The 17,862-nt window shown below is 37.7% G+C and overlaps 1 protein-coding gene across 1 annotated transcript in view; it reads left to right on the top strand.

Moving 5' to 3' along the window:
* The first annotated feature begins 1,686 nt into the window (after positions 1 to 1,686).
* Positions 1,687 to 17,862, top strand: part of SKAP2 (src kinase associated phosphoprotein 2) — a 560,398-nt gene continuing 544,222 nt past the window's right edge. The window contains exon 1 of the mRNA XM_053714166.1: positions 1,687 to 1,870. Within this exon, the coding sequence (XP_053570141.1) occupies positions 1,828 to 1,870 (43 nt within the window). The 5' untranslated portion in view covers positions 1,687 to 1,827. The remainder of the gene's footprint in view (positions 1,871 to 17,862) is intronic.

Here is a 17,862-nt window from a genome sequence, read left to right as displayed (position 1 = left end):
TGAGGTATCAGCAAATGTATCAGCAAATGCAACCCTGTATAAGGATGTGTTAAAATGAAGCTTGTGATATCTGTATAAAATCAACTTAGTTTATTGTTGAAACACAACGCGTTTCGCGGTCCTCCGACCGTTTCATCAGGTAGTACACCTAGTGCAATAAATGACAAACTGGGTAACTTAAAAATAAAAAGTTGTACAGCACACTCACGTGGTTCCACCTCAAACGTATGAGGTATGGTAAAGACACTTGTAATATAGTAGCAGATGCTCCTTAAACTGCAGGTGAGTAAACCTCCACGTGTACAGCTAGTCAGAAGTCCTATATCTTTATTAAAAGAGGGTCAGGGCCAGGGACTACTATATACAAAGGAGTTTATTCAGACATGTATTTATATACAAGTGTCAGTAAAAAGTTCACAAAGTAGGAGGTCACAAACAACCATAAAATATAAAACCACATAAAAACTTCAGAAATATATAAAAACAAGAAGTAGCCAATAGCGCAACAAAACTAGTCAGGCTCCGCTCCCGCCATTCAGCATTCATTCTCTGCTTGCAAAATGGCAAAATAGCTGATCAGCTGCATGTGGTTTATCATCTGCAGCAGCTGTTGATCAGACTTGTGCTGTTAGCAAGTTTATGTGAACATTTTTTTGTTTTTATATATTTCTGACGTTTTTATGTGGTTTTATATTTTATGATTGTTTGTGACCTCCTACTTTGTGAACTTTTTAGTGACACTTGTATATAAATACATGTCTGAATAAATTCCTTTGTATATAGTAGACCCTGGCCCTGACCCTTTTTTAATAAAGATATAGGACTTCTGACTAGCTTTACACGTGGAGGTTTACTCGCTTGCAGTGCAGTCTAAGTGGGTCCCAAGGAGCAGTCTGATCCAGGCAGGAGATTTCCCGGAGGAGGAGCATCTGCTACTATATTACAAGTGTCTTTACCATTCCTCATACGTTTGAGGTGGAATCACGTGAGTGTGCTGTACATCTTTTTATTTTAAAGTCACCCAGTTTGTCGTTTATTGCACTAGGTGCACCCCCCGTGCGCTTGTCTTTTCTCTATTCCATAGAATACCTGGGAGGATCCTCTCCTGAAGAGGTAAATCTTTTTTTTGCTTGGACTGAGCTGCACTTTGTGGGGATTGTTTGGAACTGAACCTAAGGATACCTAATAGACACTCTCTCCTAAGGACTGCCTATTTAAGTAGTTATATCCACCTGCTGTCAGATACCAGTAATGCTTGTGTATATATATTATATGTATTCAGTGGAGGTGTAGAGATCTGGCAGAATCCAGATCCATTACCAGGAAACATCTAGATATATAGATTGTATTATTATACTGTGGTATCTATTCTTTGTACTCCTATAATACACTATATCACCACACAGAGTCTGTAAAATATACATATTGGTACACTTTCCTAGTCTATCTTTATATAGCGCTGTTTCACTCTCTATTTCTGATTATATATATATATATATATACACACACACATATAGTATTTTAAGGATTGTAAGTAAAATATGTAATTATATTTTATTGAGAGTATTTAATACGGTTTGAATGACAAAAAAAGAAAACAAAAATATAAGCAGTCATTTATTGCACAATTGTCTGCTTGTGGCTAGGGGGAGGAGGTTGGTGAATAGGCTGATTTGACCAGTTACTTCCTTAAACACTGCAACAGCAGCCTTTTTTTCTTCCTCTCAACTACTAGCTTCCCTCTTTTTCATATTTGCTATTATACTATAGCTTCAGCCCAGCTTGTGTCCCATCTAACAGTGGTTTAAAGGATATCATTTATTCACAATGAATTCCATTCTGCCTGAGGACGTTAGGAACCTGCTAACAGGTAACTCGTATGGGAGTGGTGTAGGTATAGTAAATATTTGTTTAAATTTGCAGGAGGCTATGTTTGCTGTTAATTCAGCTTCTAGTTTTGTTTAACCTTAGTCAAAGTAGTCAAACTCGTCTGTTGTAATTAATGCAAAAATATCTCAAAATATATTCAGTTCACTTTAATGTGTTGAAAATATTTGTCTGTTGCAAAATGGACTCCAGTAATTTTCTATTCATTACAATTCTCTCTATGTAAAGTACATATAGGTTTTATCTTAAAGTCTTTTTTTTTTCAATACAAAACATTACAGGCATCACATGTTCTTTGTATAACTTAGTAAAACATTTTTAGTCTCCTTGATATTTGTATTATTAGAAAAAGGTAAAAGCACTGTAAAGGATACAAGACATCACTTTATTTGCAACCTTTTTATTTCTTGGCTGCCATAAAACTGTTGCTTTACATTGCCTTACATTCTTCTTTTTTCAGTCAAGGGGTTAAAATGGATGCTGACTGCTCAATAACGTGGATGCTGATTGTTCAATGCTACCATCTCTGTTCTATTGGAAATATGCTAGTGTTTTTTTTTCCATTCACATTTAAAATGAAGGTTATTGAAAGCACGCTATTAATATACAAAACTGTAAAACCAAGCCATGTGTAGAATAGGTGATTCGCTAGAAAACGAAGAAACATTTTATTACAACTGCAAGTTTTTGAAGGGTGAATTTATTTTTAGTTGACATTTTTATTTTTATTGGGAGGAAGAAAAGACTTTGGGGTCAATTTATCAAGCTCCGTATGGAACATGATGCCCCTTGTTTGAAGGCTCGCCGGAAAAACAAGTTATGGAGCAGCGATCTTTAGACCGCTGCTTCATAACTTCTGTTTCGCTGCTCCATAACCTGTCCGCCTGCTCTGAGGCGGTGGAAAGAAATCAAACCGATCGAATACGATCGGGTTGATTGACACCCCCTGCTAGCAGCCGAATCTGCAGGGGCGGCATTGCACCAGCAGTTCACAAGAACTGCTGGTGCAATGATAAATGCCGACAGCGTATGCTACATCGTATCATGTCCGCTCGCACATTAATAAATTGACCCCTTTATATAAGATGATGTTTGGTCGTGTTAGAAAAGCTCAGCCCTGATTTAGGTCTTTCCAAACAACCAGAGCTTTATCCCCTACCTCTCTTGCCCTGACTGTCATTCATCTCATTTTCTTCATTCCTTCATCTGGTTTCAGCATTTCTCCTGTATTGATATTGCTGTCTGTTTTATCATTTTCTGTTCTTAACCTATTGTCAGAAAGTCAGTGTTATCCAGCAATCACGCCAATGGTGTAAGCTCCAGGGAGTAACTACCAACCTCCCATGTATCAATAGAAGATATAAAGGATTGAAGCTCACCAATATGCCAAAAAGTAATTCACTTTATTGTAGAGACAGGCAGGGTCCAAATACCACAGCTTACCTGGGATTAACCCTTACAATCTTTCTATTGTCCATGTAACTTCCCAGTTTATGACTCATCAGCATCTTATTTTGTCTAATGCTTTCTACTACCTGTCATTATCATCGCCATTCTTTCCCATACTCTTTATATCTTTACTTTAATTCCAAATGCCTCCCTATATCTCCAATGTGTAGTGTTGTTCATTAGGACATACAGTGTGTAGCAATCAGACAGATTGGCTGAATTTGTGCAAGTTGCCTGTCATGCTATACATGTACTGTGCAACTGTGGAACCCACACACGACTGACTTATATCCTGCAGATAATGTATGCTGCAACTACCAACATATGCACTGTGTGATTTATACCATCTTCTTAGTGTACTAAGTTTAGTTATTTAAAGAGACAGTCTACACCAGAATTGTTATTGTTTAAAAAGATAGATAATCCCTTTATTACCCATTTTCCAGTTTTGCATAACCAACACGATTATATTAATATACTTTTTACTTCTGTGATTACCTTGTATCTAAGCCTCTGCAGACTGCCCCCTTATTTCAGTTCTTTTGACAGACTTGCATTTTAGCCAATCAGTGCTGACTCCTAGGTAACTCCATGATGAGCATGATCACAATATTATCTATATGGCACACATGAACTAACGACCTCTAGTTGTGAAAAACTGTGAAATGGCTTAGAAATTAGCATATGAGCCTACCTAGTTTTAGCATTCAACTAAGAATACCAAGAGAACAAAGCAAATTTGATGATAAAAGTAAATTGAAAAGTTGTTTAAAATGATATGCCCTATCTGAATCATAAAATGTTATTTTTGACTAGACTTTCCCTTTGATGCACTGTTCCAGTAGTGTTTGTATGTGTGTTTAGGTGCTGCTAAGCCATACTTTTCCCAGGCCCTCTTTTCTCTACCCTGGACAAGGAGATAAAAAATGTAAACAAAAGGAGCAGGGATAAAATAAGTAACACATAGATATCAGTACCTGCATTTCTTTGCACGCCAGTTTTAAGAATTAGGTGCACCCTTGTATTGTGCACACTTGAGACTAAAAGCATGAGAGTATCAGATATGTAAATTCAGGTTTCACCTTTAGAGATGTTCTACACAATAAATTACTGTACAACAAGAAATATTCCCCTTTATTCAACTTTAAAGTCATTGAGGAATGAAGAGATATTGTATTCAGCTGCTTTCCCACTACACTGGTAATGCAGAGGCTGTTGTCTCTTATCAGCTAATGAGGATGAGTAGGAAGTACAACACCATACTGCAGTATTAGATTCAAATTCAATTAACATATTTTACTTCATATTTTTTAAGTAAAAAAAACCCTGTTTTGGACATGTGTAAACACTGCTCAAATGAATGACAGAAAACTTTTTAATACAATGGCCCTATAAGAGTAAACATATTCTCCTGCTTCTGAAGAAGGGAATATTTCCCTGAAACATCTCATAATAAATTAGTCATTTTTACATTTCAAAGGTCCTAGAAGCCATTAATGGACAGATTTCTCCTTCAAACATATAATGATTTAGGGTAGGGGGTGAACTATTTTTTTACATTGAGGAATCACTGGAATTTTCCATTTCAAATCAGACCCAGAATTTAATTCTCAATAGCAAAAACTTTGTAATATAAATTTATTACTTATATATTGTCCAGTTATACTGTAGTTTGACTGAAAATTGAGTTTTCTGCTGCCCTCACAGAAGCTGAACCTGAAATGCATTCTGCATGATTAAGAGCTCTCACCCCGCAACATTCAGCAGGCTCAGGGCTATGATAAACATACAAAAGAGGCATTTTAAGGTGTATAGCACTGGTTACAAAACAATTAAAACATTTTAATAACAGCTGTAAATACTTCTAAAACAGTTTATTTTATATGCAGATATTTTGCAGTGCTAAGCTTATTTGTTGACATATAGTGTATAGTGTATATATATCAAATTACATTTAAAGAGAGATTAAAGGGACATAATACTCATATGCTAAATCACTTGAAACTGATGCAGTATAACTGTAAAAAGCTGACAGGAAAATATCACCTGAGCATCTCTATGTAAAAAAGGAAGATATTTTACCTCACAATCTCCTCAGCTCAGCAGAGTAAGTTCTGTGTAAAAAGTTATACTTCACCTGCTCCCAGCTGCAGATAAAAATAAAAAAAATGAAGAAATGAACAGCAGCCAATCAGCATCAGCAGTGCTGAGGTCATGAACTCTTACTGTGATCTCATGAGATTTGACTTAACTCTCATGAGATTTCATAGTAAGCTTCCTTTACCTGATTGGTGAAATAATATGAGAGTTCACGAGGCTCATCCTTTCAGCTGTCCCAGGACAGACACACTAAAATGCTGCTTAGAAATCCTTTACAATGGGAAGTGGCTACTGAGGAACTTTTGGGGTAAAATATCTTTCTTTTTTACATAGAGTTGTTCAGGAGATATTTTCTAGTCAGCTTTTTACAGCTATGCTGCATCACTTTCAAGTGTTTAAACATTTGGGTATTATGGCCCTTTAATAAGGAAGGAGGATACTCCTCCCTTACAAAAGAAAGGGAATACAGCACTCTTTTTGCTTTAAAAAGCCATTTTTATTAATCTAAATATTTCAATTAGTGTCTGTCAGAAATATAATCACAGTTACTTATATATATTTAAACCCAAAATAAAGTAAAAAATTCTGCTAATCAGAAAGCAAACATTACCAATAGAAAATGAGCTTCTTGCAACCAAAAGACCCACAGGGATTAAGCCGTTAATATCTTAGGCAAGTTTCCCAAAGCTTGCTCAGCTTAAACATATATTGCCCCCATGTATCTACAATAGTATAGCAACGGTTAACCTTAATAAACCTTATTAAACCTTGTTTTAATAATAATCATGCAACCTTATAAAACATACATAGTTGCTGAAGTGACCTTAATATGATACTATTGGTTACTGAGGCAATGCTATAACTTTGTACAGGGCTGCAGTCCCTTAGAGTAACACTCCAAAAGCTCACAGATGGTGTTTGTAACAAACCAATTGCCAGTCCCAAAGTTCAGGGAAATACAATGTTCCAAATCTGTTGCAAAGTTGCAGAATAACAGAGTACCTTACTGCTGGAGACCACCCTTAACGAAAGAGCTGTTTGTCAAGCAGGAATGCACCATTTAACATACGCAGAAAACTGTTTGATTGCACAGCTAAGAATAAGCCCAAAGTAATGCTAAGTGATCGCTGAAAACTTCTTTGGGATCCCACAAGATAAGCTTCACGGAGGTGTTAATGGACACTTACCAAGGAACTTTTTCTGGTATAAGCAAAGTGATTGGAGGAAACAGAAGTAACCAAATTATGTGTAATCCCTACACGCTGACACCCACGCTGCGGAGCGAAGCTGCTGGAGGAAACAAACAACTCGTTTGGTAATGAGCTCCCAGGAACGGGAGGCCAGGAAGGCATCTAAGGAGCTTGACAAAATCTTTTGTTAAAGGGACAGTCTAGGACAAAATAAAATTTCATGATTCAGATAGGGCATGTAAGTTTAAACAATTTTCCAATTTACTTTTATCACCAATTTTGCTTTGTTCTCTTGGTATTCTTAGTTGAAAGCTTAACCTAGGAGGTTCATATGCTAATTTCTTAGACCTTGAAGGCCTCCTCTTTTCAGAATGCATTTTAACAGTTTTTCACCACTAGAGGGTGTTAGTTCATGTGTTTCATATAGATAACACTGTGCTCGTGCACGTGAAGTTATCTGGGAGCAGGCACTGATTGGCTAAACTGCAAGTCTGTCAAAAGAACTGAAATAAAGGGGCAGTTTCCAGAGGCTTAGATACAAGATAATCACAGAGGTTAAAATATTAATATAACTGTGTTGATTATGCAAAACTGGGGAATGGGTAATAAAGGGATTATCTATCTTTTAAAACAATGACAATTCTGGTGTATACTGTCCCTTTAAGGGTGGTGTATGTTTTATAAGGTTGTATGATTATTATTAAACCAGGTTTAATAAGGTTTATTAAGGTTAACCATTGCTATACTATTGTAGATACATAGGGGCAATATATGTTTAAGCTGAGCAAGCTTTGGGAAACAATTTCTTGCCTAAAATATTAACGGCTTAATCCCTGTGGGTCTTTTGGTTGCAAGATGCTCATTTTCTATTGGTAATGTTTGCTTCCTGATTAGCAGAATTTTTTACTTTATTTTGGGTTTGAATATATATAAGTAACTGTGATTATATTTCTGACAGACACTAATTGAAATATTTAGATTAATAAAAATGGCTTTTTAAATCAAAATGAGTGCTGTATTCCCTTTCTTTTGTAAGGGAGGAGTATCCTCCTTCTTTATTAATCTCTCTTTAAATGTAATTTGATATTTATTTAAAGGGGTCTGCACCATTAACTTTGATTAGTAGTTAACTACTATATATATATATATATATATATATATATATATATATATATATATATACAGTGGTTTTATTAACAATTTAAACATGTCTCCTTCTATAAGGAATATGAATATATGAGCACTAGCGATAACCACCCTTTTTCAAAGTGCAGAAGGAACTTATGGAAAACTGTGAAACATGAATAATTTCGCATTTCCTAAGTTACAATTTTGAAACTTCCTAATTGTCTTTTACATTACTGTAAAGCAAGCAAGAAGTTTTGGAAATTTCTCAGAAAAAGTATATTTAGCAACACTTCATTGATAGCCATAGTGCAAACGGAAATACACAAGGAAATATAGAGGTAGAGGTGAGAATCTGATAAGGGTTGTGGTGAGTTTAGACTAGTCATAATCAATGGAAATACTTTTAGATGACAACTTTTACATAGATACTGATTCATAATTTTGTTTTTACCAATGTGTTTATTCCCTTTGATCCAAACACAACAAAACTAATGACAAAGTCACACTCTGGAAGAAGGACACGGCTAGTCAACCTATCAGGAGTAGTAGTTGCACAACTCTGCCAATCAAAAGCCATTTCCTGCTACAAGGCTTGCATGAGGACATTAGCTAAATGTTTAATCCATTTCCAATGGCTAATACATAGATATCTAGGGTCCGTAATACATAAATTACATGCTCTACTAAATAAGAGCATGTCATTTAATTTTTTTATTGGATTGTCCCTTTAAATATCATTCTGAATAATGCAAATAGAAGCAAAACAAATCAATTAGTTAGTAATATAGTCCAGTGCTATATTTATGCTTTGTCCAACTAGACAAAAGTCTAAACTTAACCACTGGAAAAGAATAGTAGACAAAAATTTACTTGTATCACCATATGTATTGAATATCCCACCTAATGAATCTGGCAGTTTAATCCTCTGTGGTAACTATGTCACACTGTGTGTGTATATGTGTGAGTGTGTATGTATATATATATATATATATATATGCAGAAACGAAAAAAGTGTATCGTAGGCAGGGAAGTTGAATTAAAGGTTCCTTTATTAAAGTTCCAAAACATGGTAAAAGGATCTAAGGAGGTCCGTAGCAAAATGATGCAACACACACTACAGTGAGTATTGGAGTGCTGACATGTTTCGGCCTGCCTACGATACACTTTTTTTTTTCTGCCTATACATTTGGACCAGGGATCGTTAGGCTGGGAGAGCTCCCAACTGTCCCTTACGGAGCGCTGAGAAGCTCCGGGATTCAAGAATCCTGATTGGCTGTTGAAGTCCTACGTGATTGAAAAACAAAAAGTGTATATAGATTGCGCAAACAAATGCTAAAGGTGATAGTGAAAAACTAAAATATTCGTAAAAAATATGTATATATAATAAAATATAAAAAGTGAATTTTGTGTATAAAATAAGTTTTAACTAATATTTACTAAAATCATATTTAGTGATTCATACGATAATGAATTTTATTTTAAGGGACTAAACATAAAGTCCAAATAAACTGTTATAAAAAATAAATAAAGTGAATTTGTGTAATAATGAGAAGGAAATGCTATGGCACTATACATTATTTTAAATCTTATTATTGCGCAACAATACTAAAATTGAACAAATAAAAGTATCATGCAAGATTTAGAACCTAAAAGTCATTAACATGAGTCCTCCCATGTAGAACAAAAATATCTAATTAGTCTGATGATAAAAAGTTATACCTTTTATTTACACAACACAACTATAAATTAAAAAATATTTCAAAGATCATAAACAGAGTGCGGCCGCACAGACATAGGCTGGTAAAAAAACAAGTGCAATTGATACGACTACTAAAAGCACTTATGAAATTGATACAACTACTAAAAACACAGATGCAATTAATACAACTGTTGACAACACGAATACATACTACTACATGAACAGATACAATTAATGTGGCTAAAACAATTGATATAATAAATAACAATTGATAAGTGATGATCGTAAAAAGAAAGTTAAAAGTTCATTCGAAAGTCAAATATTATGTATACAAATCTTGTTTGTGAGTGTAGAAAAGGTTCCGATTTCTGTGTTAGCTGGATCCGGAGTCTTTAAGTACTGTAAGGCTCCCTCAGAATGGATGTTTCCAGGTTCTGTTAATAGGAGAAGAGAGTCCTTAATGCAAAGTCTACAGCTTTAATGCTTAAGCGTATATCCATACTTACATATAGGTAAACTTTATCCAGCAAAGATCTACAATGTAGATGCGATATAGCATGTAGACATCTCTTCTACAAAACACATAAAAGCAGGTTATAGGAGTTTGAGGCTGCTAGAGGACGTTACTATTGGTACAAGCTTTCTGGTAGACACGATAGAGCGGACATTCCAAACACAGCTGACTGCCTGATTCAAAGGTGCTTGATTAAGCAGGTATATTCTTCCAAACGGAAGCGGATGTGGTTCTGAGCAATGCGTTTCAAATTTCTTTTTCAAGCTTCTAGCTTGATGCCCAGTGTTTCTGGTACGATCAAGTACGATCGGGTTGATTGACACCCCCTGCTGGCGTCCGATTGGCCGTGAATCTGCAGGGGGCGATGTTGTACCAGCAGCTCTTGTGAGCTGCTGGTGTAATGCTGAATACGGAGAGCATATTGCTCTCCGTATTCAGCGAGGTCTGGCGGACCTGATCCGCACTGTCGGATCAGGTCCTCCAGACCTTGATAAATAGAGGCCTATGTGTAAACATGTTTAGAAAATATGCCCCCTCCAAACAGATTACAAGTGGCACACTATTTAGCATGGCAAGAATTAGCTGAGGGTAATAGATGCAGATATGGAGGAGCCGTTTCTCTGGGAATAGAGTTGAATATCCCCCTTTCCTTTTCTGACCAAATGAATCATAAGATTTCAAGTGAAGGTCAGCTTTTAATTATTAGAATATTCCCAGAGACACGGCACCACCATATCTGCATCGATTACCCTGTATAAGGTTGAGGAGGACCTGGGCTGGCAGCGATCTTTATTAAGGGAAGTGCTTTACACAGTTTACTCTACCTCTAAATTTTAGCCAAGAATTAGCTGAAACTACAATTCAAGGTCAAAGAGGCTCACTTTCATGGTCACATGTTATCCTCAGATTGTTTATAAGATGAACCTGAGAAGATCTAAGCCATACTGGAGATGCCTATCTTGACCAGTGTAAAATATCTGCAGCTCTTCATTGGATTTGTTATTTACTCAGCCTGAGTTTCATTTCCACTGGGCTGCAATGATCCATAAATACCTGTGGCTTGTTATCATAATCCCACTCTGCTTTTCCATCTTTATCTTCACAGCCAAAGACAAGTACAGTATATCATCAGCTATTGGTTCAATTGCATTGAGTGCAGATAAGAGCTCATGTTGCTTACGTTGATATACCTCATGTGCAGTGCAGACTTCTCTATAGGGGCAGTAGGGGCAGCATACAATACATTTTGTTTAGGGGGGAAAAACACTGTTGTGCACATTAAGTAATTGTTTGCTATTTAAAAAAAAAAATGTAAGCTGCTATTTTTAAAACAAAAATAATAATAAAAATAAATCTTGCATTTGCAAAATTCTCTCAGTCAGGGTGTTTTTTGTAATCTGTCCTGTCTGAGGGAACTTTACACATGCTTCTTCTGTGCTTTTAAGTGATGTCTGACAACACCCTATCAGTTAACATAGGGGACGTCTAGGCACAGACGGTCCTCTAATCTCCCATGTGGGGGGAGACCTACATGGCTGCAGAGGCAATACATGCCCTGGAGTTTGTGTGAATCACTGAGCAGCTCAGCTGAGGGCACAGGCATCATTGTCACTGCAAGATTGACCCCAGGTAAAAAAGTATATATAGGGGAACTTCTGGACAGCAGTTCTCAAGATATAGCTACTTATATTTGTCTCCTCTAGCTACCAACTGCACTAAGGTTTGCAGATTTGGTGTCTGCAGTAGATTTTCTATCAGATGACAGTACACTATTATTTTTAGGATTGCTGCTGTCAGTACTGAAATTCTGGAGAATTATTTGAGGCTTTGGCCTCCCACCAACCCTTCCTTTGAGACTCTACCATATTGCAATGTCACATGTGCGCTGTTTCTTTTTGTCTATCCTTTGATACCTACGATATGTGATGTGAGCATGGAGGACTTTCACCCATCTATAAATCTATGGACATAAGCTGGTTAGTAGAATTGATGGGCTCCTGTTAATCATCAAGCCACAGAGTATGGAGAGGGAGCTAAACATGGAAGAGAATGTGGACCTCAGCGAGCACCAAAGTGACATGCAACTGAGCATATATTAACCACCTTCTACACTATTAGCTGATGCTTGTCCCTCAAAGAAAATTTGTGAGAGCAAAAGGCGCCTATGCTCGCCATTAGCCCTTGCTTTGGGGGATGTAGCCAGACCCCAGGAGTGAGGCAGGAGCTTCTCACAACACCTAGAAGAGGCATACACAGTGGGTGATGCAAGGCAAGCTCCTACAGATACCAGAGTATGTGTGGCCACCTCTGCACAATAGTTAGTTTTATCTGGTTACCAAAATCTTTTGGAAGCCCTGTTGGAACAAAAACTGTTTTGCTGAGCTGATTTAAAAACATTCTTCATGGCTTAGCCGGAGATCAAGAATTCCACATAATAGAAGCATTTAGAGACAGAGGTTCCCAGCAGGTAGTTTTATAGTTGTTGGGTATGGGATCTTGCACAAACTGTGATCACCAGTGGACAGGTATATGCTACAGGACTCTCTATGCTGCCGTACCCCTAATTAAGAACTTCTTTAATATATTTGGTGTGGGGTAATGACTGCTAGCACAGTGACACGTTATTCAGTAAATTGGATTATGTCTGGGTGTTTGCATGAAGACCTCAGTGTTGTGTTTGCGTCACAGTTCCTTACTATAAGTTTAACTGTAGGTATGTATGCTAGAGTGTACAGTGTTCTCAAAGTAAGTTTGTTTTATATAGTCCACATGCAAGCCTTAAAAGAGAATTCTGCTTTATATAGGAGTATTTGCATTTTAATGCTATGTAATTTACTATGTTACTCTTTTTTCATAGCTTACCTAATTTGTCAGTATAATTGCCTATTCTAAGCTTACTCCCTATCTTAGGATATTTGGGCTGGTTTATGGGGCCAGCATGTCACCCAATATTTGCGGTAGAAGCTTCTAATTTTTATAAGTAGTATTATATGTTTTGGTTTATAGAGCCATTTACCTAGACATGCATTTTATATACTGTTACTCCCATATTGGGTCCAAAGTAGTGTACTTTTGTTGTTGTGGCAATATCTTATAAGGTTGCAAATTCATTAGCTACTGATAAATGTAGGCATTTGACTAGTAAATGTAACAAACAATATTGTGGGTTTATTTATATCTTTTTTTTTTTTTTTTTTTTTTTTAAAATTTTGTGCTCACCTTATTGCATTGTAAAAAAATGTCAGATCTCAATTCAGTAGTGCCCTAGGGAGTGTGAGCGTCTGTGTGTGAGTTAGTGTTCCTGCATGTGAGTGAATGTGTCTATGTGTGAGAGTGTGTCTTCATGTTTGTAAGAGTACGTGTGTGTGTATTTTGTGGAGTGGGCGGAGTTATAAATGGGTGTTATCTAGTGCCCCACCAGATACAAAATTCACCAACCACCACTGCTCATGTGTCACAAAGACTCCGAAAGGCAATTTGAGCCATCTCTTACTGCCTCCAAGAGTACAGAAAATGTAGCTTCTTTCATTATATAGCTCACTTTGCAAAAAGGCATCATTTTGATCAACAAGAGTAAACATCTGTGCCATGGAACCTTATACATGACAACTTCAAAATTTGACACAATGTAGTGAGAATGCTTCAATGCCTGTTTTAAAACAGAAACATTTAGGATCAATTCAGATTCATAGTTAATCAGGCTTCTTGACTTTCAACATGTTGATTATCTGGCCAGTTAGTTTATTAATTTGTACAATATGTTTATCTGCCTAATACTTGTCTAGGTGTGGCTTAACTATAGGCTGACCATATTGCCGCTTTAAAAAGGGACACATATGAAAAATACATATGTCAGGGCTGTTTTCAGGGCTGTTTAAAGAACAGCCACACAATGCAAGCTTTCAAATCCAAACAAACTGAAAACAAGGGAAGGGTGCACAGGAATATGTAACCACCCTAGACATACAAACTTGCATTATGTGGCTGTTTTAGGGTCTCAGGTATTGGAAAGGACCTTGATGTACCTGAGCTTGTCCCATTTGGCCAGATGTGGTAACTAACCTTTCCATTTTTGCTTTTAAATCTTAGCTGAGAGCTTGTAAGTGAGTGCTGGGTTTTCTCTGTGTGTTGTATTAATTTGTTTTGTAATTTTCCCTATGGTTCTTGCACCCAGACCTGTCTGGGTTTAACTGCTTGTGGCTCTGGGGACAGTACAGCTTCCTGTGAGTGCCAGTGGCACCCAGGGCTGAGCATGTTGCAGGGTCATGGAATGTGTACCCGGTCCGGTATGAGAGTGCAGTTCCCTTCCGTGTTTTGTATATGTCTAGGGTGATTACATATTCCTGTGCACCCTTCCCTTGTTTTCAGTTTGTTTGGATTTGAAAGCTTGCATTGTGTGGCTGTTTTAGGGTCTCAAGTATTGGAAAGGACCTTGACGTGGTACATGAGCTTGTCCCATTTGGCCAGATGTGGTAACTAACCTTTCCATTTTTGCTTTTAAATCTTAGCTGAGAGCTTGTAAGTGAGTGCTGGGTTTTCTCTGTGTGTTGTATTAATTTGTTTTGTAATTTTCCCTATGGTTCTTGCACCCAGATCTGTCTGGGGTTAACTGCTTGTGGCTCTGGGGACAGCACAGCTTCCTGTGAGTGCCAGTGGCACCCAGGGCTGAGCATGTTGCAGGGTCATGCAATGTGTACCCGGTCCGATATGAGAGTGCAGTTCCCTTCCGTGTTTTGTATATGTCTAGGGTGATTACATATTCCTGTGCACCCTTCCCTTGTTTTCAGTTTGTTTGGATTTGAAAGCTTGCATTGTGTGGCTGTTTTAGGGTCTCAGGTATTGGAAAGGACCTTGACGTGGTACCTGAGCTTGTCCCATTTGGCCAGATGCGGTAACTAACCTTTCCATTTTTGCTTTTAAATCTTAGCTGAGAGCTTGTAAGTGAGTGCTGGGTTTTCTCTGTGTGTTGTATTAATTTGTTTTGTAATTTTCCCTATGGTTCTTGCACCCAGACCTGTCTGGGGTTAACTGCTTGTGGCTCTGGGGACAGCACAGCTTCCTGTGAGTGCCAGTGGCACCCAGGGCTGAGCATGTTGCATGGTCATGGGATGTGTACCCGGTCCAGTATGAGAGTGCAGTTCCCTTCCGTGTTTTGTATATGTCTAGGGTGATTACATATTCCTGTGCACCCTTCCCTTGTTTTCAGTTTGTTTGGATTTGAAAGCTTGCATTGTGTGGCTGTTTTAGGGTCTCAGGTATTGGAAAAGTCCTTGACGTGGTACCTGAGCTTGTCCCATTTGGCCAGATGCGGTAACTAACCTTTCCATTTTTGCTTTTAAATCTTAGCTGAGAGCTTGTAAGTGAGTGCTGGGTTTTCTCTGTGTGTTGTATTAATTTGTTTTGTAATTTTCCCTATGGTTCTTGCACCCAGACCTGTCTGGGGTTAACTGCTTGTGGCTCTGGGGACAGCACAGCTTCCTGTGAGTGCCAGTGGCACCCAGGGCTGAGCATGTTGCATGGTCATGGGATTTGTACCCGGTCCGGTATGAGAGTGCAGTTCCCTTCCGTGTTTTGTATATGTCTAGGGTGATTACATATTCCTGTGCACCCTTCCCTTGTTTTCAGTTTGTTTGGATTTGAAAGCTTGCATTGTGTGGCTGTTTTAGGGTCTCAGGTATTGGAAAGGACCTTGACGTGGTACCTGAGCTTGTCCCATTTGGCCAGATGCAGTAACTAACCTTTCCATTTTTGCTTTTAAATCTTAGCTGAGAGCTTGTAAGTGAGTGCTGGGTTTTCTCTGTGTGTTGTATTAATTTGTTTTGTAATTTTCCCTATGGTTCTTGCACCCAGACCTGTCTGGGGTTAACTGCTTGTGGCTCTGGGGACAGCACAGCTTCCTGTGAGTGCCAGTGGCACCCAGGGCTTAGCATGCTGCAGGGTCATGGGATGTGTACCCGGTCCGGTATGAGAGTGCAGTTCCCTTCCATGTTTTGTATATGTCTAGGGTGATTACATATTCCTGTGCACCCATCCCTTGTTTTCAGTTTGTTTGGATTTGAAAGCTTGCATTGTGTGGCTGTTTTAGGGTCTCAGGTATTGGAAAGGACTGTGATGTGGTACCTGAGCTTGTCCCATTTGGCCAGATGCGGTAACTAACCTTTCCATTTTTGCTTTTAAATCTTAGCTGAGAGCTTGTAAGTGAGTGCTGGGTTTTCTCTGTGTGTTGTATTAATTTGTTTTGTAGTTTTCCCTATGGTTCTTGCACCCAGACCTGTCTGGGGTTAACTGCTTGTGGCTCTGGGGACAGCACAGCTTCCTGTGAGTGCCAGTGGCACCCAGGGCTGAGCATGTTGCAGGGTCATAGGATGTGTACCCGGTCCGGTATGAGAGTTCCCTTCCGTGTTTTGTGTATATATATATATATATATACATATATATATATATATATATATATATATATATAAACACTTGGGTGAAAACAGCTTACTCTCAACTTGTAATAGAAGTGCTACCTGATGCACGCAAAACATTTACTTCTTGCGGAGTTAGAGCGTAAGCAGGAGCATTAAATACTGCTCCACTTGTAATCTAGCCCTTATTATACAAACCATTCCTTTCATTTAAGTCACAAAGCCCAATTCAGCTATTGTTGTAAATCTCTAAAGAAACGTGAATCTTTGTCTTCTGAAGAAGTGATCTTCAACGTGTGCAGTTTCCTTGCTGATGATCATCTTTTACTTGACAAGTATACTCTACTGAAATGGTTTGTTCTACCACAAGACCTGCATGTCTTCTCTTAAAGGGACAGTCAACACCAGAATTTTTGTTGTTTAAAAAGATAGATAATCCCTTTATTACCCATTCCCCAGTTTTGCATAACCAACACACTTATAATAATACACATTTTACCTCTGTAATTACCAGTGCTCACTCCTCGGTTAATTCACATGCGTCGTGAGCTTAATGTTATCTATGTGAAACACATGAACTAATGCCCTCTAGTGGTGAAAAACTGTCAAAATGCTTTCAGATTAGAGGCGGCCTTCAAGGTCTAAGAAATTAGAATATGAACCTCCTAGGTTTAGCTTTCAACTAAGAATACCAGGAGAACAAAGCAAAATCGGTGATAAAAGTAAATTGGAAAGTTGTTTAAAATGACATGCGCTATCTGAATCACGAAAGTTTTTTTGGACTTGACTGTCCCTTTAAGCTGAAACTTTTACTGTTTTACTCACTGGTGTGAGTTACCAAAGATTAACTGCAGATTCAGCTAGTGTGCTGAGCTTGTTTTGCCGCTGTATTACATTGTTGACACTTACAATCTGCTGTCTGTCCTGTTCCATCACTTTTATCCATATTTTTTTAGTGAGGTCTGCTGTACAGTACAGCTTTAATCAGAGTTCAGTCCAGTTCTCTTAGGAGAAACTGCTGTGTGTTCTTCATTGCTATGCCAATAACATTTTTTTTTCCGTTTTCTGTAGTCTTTTATTGTGGTTTTGAGAAGATTATTAAATAAGACTTTTATTTGCCATAATAATAGCAGTTTCAAAGACAATTTTCAAAACAAAATAGAAACATTATCACTAAATTACAGGTAAGTCTATAACAAGTCAGACACATATCATAGAAACCTCCTTTTGAAATAAGATCCTCCTAAAGGTCAAAGGCCACTCTTTGGCCAATATATATTCAGGATATGTAATATATCTTGTGACCACTAATGGGCATCAAAGGGTAATAAAGATAGTATGTAACATTCATTATAAAATTAATATACATCCAGGGATGGTTACCAAATAGAGGAGTAGAAACAATATACAGAACAAGAAATAACCTGTTGATAACGGTTTTAAAGGTTTATAACATTATGTCATTGTCAGAGAACCCGCAATATC

The sequence above is a fragment of the Bombina bombina genome, chromosome 5, assembly GCF_027579735.1.
Source record: "Bombina bombina isolate aBomBom1 chromosome 5, aBomBom1.pri, whole genome shotgun sequence".
Taxonomy (NCBI): domain Eukaryota; kingdom Metazoa; phylum Chordata; class Amphibia; order Anura; family Bombinatoridae; genus Bombina; species Bombina bombina.
This window is presented reverse-complemented; position numbering and strand designations above follow the sequence as displayed.